We start from the raw sequence: 7,624 nt of genomic DNA, 5'->3' as shown, positions 1-7,624 counted from the left end.
ACCCCAGTCCAGCAGATGGTAGTAATGCACCTTTAACTCAAATGATAAATCTAGGAAGAAAATACAGGGAAGAGGCTAAATCAAAAGATATCTTTGAGGGTGTATTGAGAACAACAGGAGGGGGGGCAGAACGCTGATGTGGAATTGAAGGATATTATGCTATAGGATTTTTTATTTTATTTTATTATAATGTAAAGTAGTCTCACATAACCACAACTCATGCTACACACTGCGGTACAGTAGGTGGCGGTATGCACCTTGTAGGTCATGGTTGCAACCCGACATCAATCCACAAGAAGAAAAAGATAAATCTAGGAAGAAGAAGTTGTTGTCAAGTGACTGGAAGTGGGAGAGGCATTAGTCTGGCCAATACAATCAGTGGGTATGGTTGTTTTCTGTTAGCAACGTGTCCCTTTATAATGTCTTACTTTCTTTTCTCCTCGCACTGACGGATGTGGCGAAGAGGAACCGCTGTCTCTGTTTTCATAGCTGTGTGTGCTTATTACGCCAGCTTTTACTACGAGCCGAGAGCAGTAGAAGACAGGTCGGTTTGAGCCCCACTCCCGTTACTTCTACGTTACTTTATGCTGTGCACAAGGTTCATTATTAGAAGGTAGGTCAGCTTAAATTATTTGAATTGTTAACGTTACAAATGCCCTCTGCGCCCGACGGGAGTGGGACAGGCGATGCTAAACCAAACTCCATTTGAAAAACAGGTGTTTTATGGTTGGGTCGTATTTTTTTCATAGATTAGTAAAAACTTTACTCCATCACTGATTCGCTTCCATGTCGCCTACAGACACAACGGGATTCGGCAGTTATGTAATTTGTTTAGCAGCTAGTATTTCAGTACAATTTAAACTTTTATTTAAGTCGATATTAGTGTGGGGGCGAAATGACTCCATCACTTCTACTTTTGGTTTGTGTTTTGACAGATTTACTTTAACTACGACCTCTGGCGTGTAACTGTCCAACTTAAATACACAGTATTGTATCTAACCACGATAAATTTGACAGAAAACTTAAATCTGTCCATTTTTGTTAAATACTACGGAAGCCGTCGTAACCACTGTCACGTGGTAATGATGTAAAGTTTTAGAGCTGATGTAATGTTGATGAAGCATTTTTTTATTACAACAAAAAACACTTGAAACAAGAACTAACTTGAAAAACAAACATTTATAATGCTCCTAAACATGTTTTTTAAATTATCTAATTATCTGTCATCTTCATAAACACAAAACTTTATCGAAAAAATAGCCGTGTCCACCATAGATCACTGATGACAGACGTATTGAGAACCTGTACTTAAGTAAATGCCACAATAAGAACATACTGTTGTAATGCATATTATATTACTTGTATTAATATGTTTTCTTAAGTAAAAGTACAGCAATATTGGTAGAAAAATGTACATAAAGTATCAAAAGTGAAACTACATGTTATGCAGAAAAACTGGCCCATGTGGATGTTATTAAAGTGGATATTAGTAATAGATTACTATTACTGATGAATGTGTAGCTGTTGTAGTTATTGTTATATTTGGTTATTTTAAGCATCGTTATTCGGTCTATATCAAATATTGTATGAGATAATTACATTTTTTATGTGAATCTGTATATTTTCCAACTGATTCAGACTTTTCATATATACAGTAACAACAACATAACACAATGTTAGCATCTGATTTGTAATTCTTTCTCTGTATCTTCCCTCCTGGCTCCACAGAATGTCCTCCACTCTTCCCCGTCACGTCATCTGGGAGTCAGAGGGGCTGGTGGCCTACCTTCACCCCCGGCCCTGGACCCCAGGCTCTGTCATCCTGGAGCGCAGCACCCCTGGCAGCCTGGGAGGCAGCGTCTTCCATCTGGAGAAGCGTGAGTTTTTACCCTGGCTGTTGGGGGCGAGAGCCGTTGCAGAGCTGCTGTGTGACAGGCTGGCAGTTCGGAGGTGTGCGCTGATCAGCAGACCCCACCGAGACCGACCTGCGCAGGTAAAGGGCCGCTTTGAACCGTGGATAGACTGGTTGGCTGTAGTGCATGGGAAGTGATTCACTACTAGAGTTTTAGAGTACCAAAATAAGTTTATTGAAACCTTTTTTTTTTACCACAACTAAACTAGTCAGCCATCCAAAGATGTTTGAAACAGCAAATCTAAACGCTTTGATTAACTGTAGATTGAATAACTCCTGTGTCAATCAGAGTTTGAGTTAATAAATGTCCATTTATTTTCATTTCACAGATCTGTGTCCTTCCTCTACACGGTCTGGATGCAGAGTGGCGCCCTCACCTGGCAGGAGAAGAGGAGCACAACGCCCACGACCCGGGGTACTGCACCTCCAAGACCGCTCCCAGATGGAGTGAATCCAGCCTGACTGAAATCCAGGCCAAGATTCGGGCCAAGCTCCCGTTGCCTGACGCCCCACCCAATCTGACTTTCCTTGGGGACGATCCGGCTCACCCTGGCCTGTTTTCGCGCATCGTTCGCGGGGAGGAGCAGCAGTGGAGGGTGTGGGATGACGGGGATCACGTGGCCTTTCTCACTCCTTTCCCCAACTCCCCTGGATTTACTGTGCTGGTCCCACGGCGACCTTTGACCTCTGATATATTCCAACTAGAAAAAGGGGACTATGAGGGACTGGTGCTGGCAACCTGGGAGGTGTCGAGGCTTCTTGAGGAGGGGTTGGGTGCCTGGGGGGTGGGGCTCATTTTTGAGGGTTTTGAGATTGACTACGCTCACGCCAAGTTGATACCACTGTTCCTACCTTCATCATCAGGGACAGGAGACACAGCGAAACCACCACCTCCCCAGTTTTACCCCACGTATCCTGGATATGTGACCTCAGAGGACGGACCTGAGGCCAGCCTGGAAAGTCTGACGGAGCTACACATCAAAATTACTCAGACTTAGTGCTGTTATCTGTAGTTTGAGTCCTTAAACTCCTAAAAGTTACTTCTAGCTGTGAAAGGAATTCCTTTCTGCCTTATTCATTAACAAGGAGTGTATAAAATAACAGAATAACAGAAGCACCTTAATTTCCTGCTGCAAATGAATTCCACAAAGACTAATAACCTGTTTCACTTTGTCATTGCCATCATTTTTACTGTCAGCCTCATTAATGTACCCTAGTCTTATCTTTGGCTAATCACGACGGGACAGAGCTGCTGCTTTGCACCAGCAAGTATATAAGCTGGCTTCAAAGTATTAAAGACATTAGATTACATTAAATGAACAATCAATTCATTGATTGAATTGAATTGAATTGAATAGATATCCAAAATAGACAAATTTCAGATTTGATTAAGTAAACCAACTTTAAAAAGATTTAATGATGGCGAGGCTGCATAACTTCCAAATTAGTTTAGCTCTAAAGTTGGTTAACATTGTGACATGTGCCTCTGTCAATAATGTAGGAATAACAAGTTGAGAAGTCGCAAGTGTAATGAACTGATTGAAACAAAATGTAAAACATTTAAAGTGTGGTACAGCTGATGTTTTGTTGTGTTGAAGTTGTTTTTTTTATTAATTCATAAAAGTATCTGTTAATTATTTAATTCTGCACTTCACGTTCTTTAACCCATGTACTGTAAAATGACAAACAAACACTGAAAGGCACATTCAATTTATTAAGTTTTGATGAAAATAAAGACCTGTTCATCTCACTGGTCATCATAAATGGAAATTATTATTTTTTTGCACCAATAAGTCATTGTTCTGTAAAACTGAAAATGCTTCATATCCAAAGAAAGTCAACCACACGCAAGTTACAGTATCATTTTTAATAGTTTATTAATTTTGAGAGTTTAAATTATATTCAGCAGTTTTCAACTCTCAAAGAACTCTTATTAGGTGATTTGTTGCTTAAATGATGGAATACAGTCATGACACTGCCTGTTTGTGTTGCTTTATTGATTACAGTGTGTTACATATTTAGTTTGTTAACCACTTACACATGCTAATTGGTCCCACAGTGCTCTGATTAGGAGGCTTAATTAACGACTGGCTAAGTGCTCAGCCAGTGCTCTGTAAACTAGTTTCTGCCCCAGGCTGTCATTAAAACGAACACAAAGAGGTGTATGTGTTAACGAGAAGGGTTTCTAATACCGGTTGTCACAGAAGATGTAGAGAGCGAACTCAACTCTTACAGGAATAATCTACCTCAGTTCAAATTATTTATTTTGGACCAGCCATCTTACGTTACTCTATTTCTATTGGTGTCAGTGGTTTCCTCTATTTCCTATAATGCCTCCGCTGGTTGCAGGTGTTCAGACAGCAATAGCGTATATTAAGGGGAAAAAAAACGTCTTCTTCGTCTTGGATTGCCCGGCGAACTGTGAAACATAGAAAGGTTGTAGGTAATACCTAAACTTTATGCTTCTTCACACTTGATCACACCTTGACATCTTGCGGCTTCTTAGAGAAACTCCGCCCACAGCACCTGCCGTCCACGCGCTCCATCTTGGTGATGTAGAGGAGAGGCTCGACGCTGCAGCTCAGATCCATGATGGAGAACACGCTGATGCTGATCTGGCAGCGGAACGCCACGAACGAGTAGTACGACACGAAGGGCATGAGAGCCACTGGCGGCAGGTAGTTGACCACAATGATGGCCAGGATGATCAGGACCATCTTGAAGGCCTTCCTCTTCACTGGGTGCATCTCCTCCTTTCCCGCCACAGAACGTCTAAGGACCCAGATGACGGAAAGGTTGCAGAAGACCATGACTGCAAAGGCGAAGAGGATGACACCGCTGAAGACCTCATTGACGCTCATGACTCCCAGGGTGCACTTGGTGAGGCCGTAAGCCAGGATGAGGCCCCAGACCACCACTGAAATTCCAATGCGGATCTTATTGTCTCGGATACCAGTGAACAGTACTGGGTGGACCACGGCTACGTAGCGGTCTAGACAGATACACACCTGTAACAGCAGATTATTAAAAGAATATCATGTTGCAGTATACTTATATTTCACTGGCTTTAGTACTATGAAAATGTGTTTGAGTTTGTGTCTGGAGAGCGTTTTTCTCAAAATTACCAGACTAGAATGTTAACTGATCAAAAGCTGAAGAATATTTGCAGAACATCCATCCAGAAACCCTCCAGTAAATTCTCCAGACAACGTAATAGGTAGAAAATTGTAATAAAGCTTGAAGTTGAAGTTACCTTTTCCACTGAATAACACACAGAAGTTCTAAGAAACACCTAAAACTTCAAAGGGAGCTTAGTTAATCTGACCACAAAAATTGTGTTAAATAATTTATATTAAAATGTATAAATGTGTAACTCTGCTTTGAAGCAATCAGTCAGAATACCTTTATGAGATTCATGTGTATAATATACAAACCCATTACGTTTAAAATTTTAAAAGTATATTATTAATTACTATGTATGAACTAAAACATATGTATTGTGTATATGACTTAACAGGTTTATGAGCAGTTTAACATCATAAGATACAGCAGAAAACATGCATTCTCTTTTGCTTCTACCCAAGTGTAGCTGTATGTCTGACCTTTCTGCATAATTGCAAAATTATCTTAAAGCATTTAGAGCATAGCCACATGAATCAAGCTTCACAGGACCCTGTATTATCACTGGGAACAGGTTAAAAGAGGCCTGTTTTTACTGTCATTTCATGTTCACAGAGGTCCTACAGAGATGTATCACTGCTCTGGTGTATGGTATTATTTACAAAAAACTCACCAGAAAGAGTGGTGCTACATCCTTGATCCCATAGGCGAACCTCTGAGAGTACCAAATGCGACTGTCATCTAGCAGCAGCCGGTTAACCATCTCTATGGGCGTCATTAGGCAGAAGTAGGCATCTAAGATGGCCAGGTTAAAGATGAAAATGTCAGAGGTGGACGAGTCACTTTTCCTGGTTGCAATCTGCCAGATGACCAGGATGTTACAGGGCGTCCCCACTGCCAGGTTGAACACCTTGACCCCAAAGTAGAAAATGAAGCCGTACGGGGCCACGGCACATACTGGGTATTGGTACCATGGTGGAGGTTCACGGGGGCCACCAGGGATGGTAGAGTTCATGTAGAGGTTGGTGGTGGGATTCACAGTGGTGTTGAACATTGTGGGGATGAAGTGCTGATGCTGGTAGGAGGATGGGATGCTATGAGAAAGAAAGCTGAATAAAGGGTTAGTTTTGCGTATCGAAATTTCAGTTTCGTACATTTGTATCTCTAAAGAGTGCTAGTCACGTGTTACAGTCTTAACTTTACATCAAAATGCAACAACCTATTATTTATTCTAGAGTCCTGCGTAAATGCTCCATACAGAACACAGAGGCCTATATAGTAGTATTAGACATCACATCAACCCATCTTACCTTAACAGAGTTCCCAGTTTCCTGCAGTCTTAGTCTTTTTGCATTTAGCCCCCAGATCACTGGGGCCAGAGGCTTATAAGCACACCCCATAGAGATTAATGCCACTGTTGGATTGGGCCAGTCTCAGGGACAGTGGCTACCTCACCCCAGTGTGGTGTCAAACCCAAGCTGTGATTGGACAGTAATGCAATGGTTGTGGCTGAGACATTTTCATTGATTGGACAGTTTGGGTACCTAGAAAGGGGCGTGTTTAGGTTCACTTCGATGTACTGGCATTCTGTCCATATAGAAGTAGAGTCATAACATACAGCAGGGGCAAATTTGAATGGCGTTCTTGTTATATTCTCTTTCTCTGTCTGTCTGTAATTCATGTCTGAAGGGGACTCTGGCTTCAGATTGATAAATGTAGTGTTGTTATCTGTACTGTACCACCGTTTAAATTGCCCCTTTGTGTGGCAAGAAGGTGTTTGAGTTAATAAACATTAAGCATATTCCCAGTTGCACTATAAAAACATGAATCTTATGGTTTTATTGTTGGCCTGTGCATGGTTTTAATGTTTTCTCATTTATGGTTTATGTTATAAAAGCGTAATCTTATCCCAGGTTGGTTCCTGTGGGTAATTTTTTTTATCTACAGCAGCACTGCAGCAGAACATTTGTTCTCACTGATGCAACTGTACACTGTTCAGTAAACAGGTGATGCAAGGTAAGCATAAATGAGAAATATAATGCAAGGTGTTACTAATGTGCCCAGACTGTGTTAACTGTGTTGAGAAAAACCCTGTTGGGAATTTAGGCTTGCAAAGTCACGACAAACAGCTGCTTACATAAATAATACTGTGTGTTTTATAAATGTTTCATTATGCAACCACCACTGGGAGTGTGTGGAGTTTGAAGGAAGTGGGCATTCTAGTGAAGAATGCTATGAACTTGCAGTATGGGAAGCATAGGATCCAGAATGGTTGGAGCTCAACTAATACTACTAACAGGGATAGTATTAGATTTTTATCATTTAAAAAAAAATAAAAAATTCTCTCACATTCAGCTTTATCTAAGTGCAATACAAAATCCTAAAACTATTTTTGTAATATACGACAAACACCATAAGATGTTAAGTAAGAATATTAGAAGAGAAGGAAAAGGGTAAATATAAGTAAATCTGTAATCTTTGCTTGTTAAACAGTAAAGATTGGGTTTTAGTGTTGTATTTTTAAGGTTGATTCACATTTTTGTTGTTGGCATGGATGTGAATTCTAATATATTGTTTTCTGACAGGATTAAG

At 40.7% G+C, this 7,624-nt stretch overlaps 2 protein-coding genes across 5 annotated transcripts; one reads left to right on the top strand and one right to left on the bottom strand.

The window, feature by feature from the left end:
• The first annotated feature begins 223 nt into the window (after positions 1 to 223).
• Positions 224 to 3,676, top strand: LOC118332997. Of its 4 annotated transcripts, none has more exons than XM_035668471.1 (3): positions 224 to 382; positions 1,729 to 1,993; positions 2,242 to 3,676. In XM_035668471.1, exons 1-3 carry the CDS (start codon positions 252 to 254, stop codon positions 2,908 to 2,910), a joined length of 1,065 nt encoding a protein of 354 aa, XP_035524364.1. In that variant the 5' UTR covers positions 224 to 251; the 3' UTR covers positions 2,911 to 3,676. The 4 variants fall into 4 exon arrangements, with proteins under 4 accessions (XP_035524364.1, XP_035524365.1, XP_035524367.1 ...); XM_035668472.1 differs by having other exon boundaries at positions 314 to 544; XM_035668474.1 differs by having other exon boundaries at positions 315 to 378.
• A 713-nt stretch (positions 3,677 to 4,389) lies between these two features.
• LOC118332846 (G-protein coupled receptor 4-like) lies at positions 4,390 to 6,086 on the bottom strand. The gene is made up of 2 exons (XM_035668276.1): positions 5,706 to 6,086; positions 4,390 to 4,920 (listed from the first exon to the last, which is right to left on the bottom strand). Exons 1-2 carry the CDS (start codon positions 6,084 to 6,086, stop codon positions 4,390 to 4,392), a joined length of 912 nt encoding a protein of 303 aa, XP_035524169.1.
• Between the last annotated feature and the right edge of the window lie 1,538 nt (positions 6,087 to 7,624).

The sequence above is a fragment of the Morone saxatilis genome, unplaced genomic scaffold (assembly GCF_004916995.1).
Source record: "Morone saxatilis isolate NCDOM2014 unplaced genomic scaffold, NCSU_SB_2.0 Contig21, whole genome shotgun sequence".
NCBI classification, from domain to species: Eukaryota; Metazoa; Chordata; class Actinopteri; family Moronidae; genus Morone; species Morone saxatilis.
Note: the sequence above shows the minus strand (reverse complement) of the source record. Positions and strands in the feature narration are given on the sequence as shown.

Excerpts from the sequence above, each read along its gene's own strand:
- LOC118332997 (XM_035668471.1), top strand. The coding sequence starts at position 252 with ATGCACCTTGTAGGTCATGGTTGCAACCCGACATCAATCCACAAGAAG. Across the intron at positions 383-1,728 it reads CTGGCCAATACAATCAGTGG|AATGTCCTCCACTCTTCCCC; the intron begins GTATGGTTGTTT and ends CTGGCTCCACAG. Across the intron at positions 1,994-2,241 it reads ACCGAGACCGACCTGCGCAG|ATCTGTGTCCTTCCTCTACA; the intron begins GTAAAGGGCCGC and ends TTCATTTCACAG.
- LOC118332846 (XM_035668276.1), bottom strand. The coding sequence starts at position 6,086 with ATGTTCAACACCACTGTGAATCCCACCACCAACCTCTACATGAACTCT. Across the intron at positions 4,921-5,705 it reads ATGTAGCACCACTCTTTCTG|GTGTGTATCTGTCTAGACCG; the intron begins GTGAGTTTTTTG and ends CTGCTGTTACAG.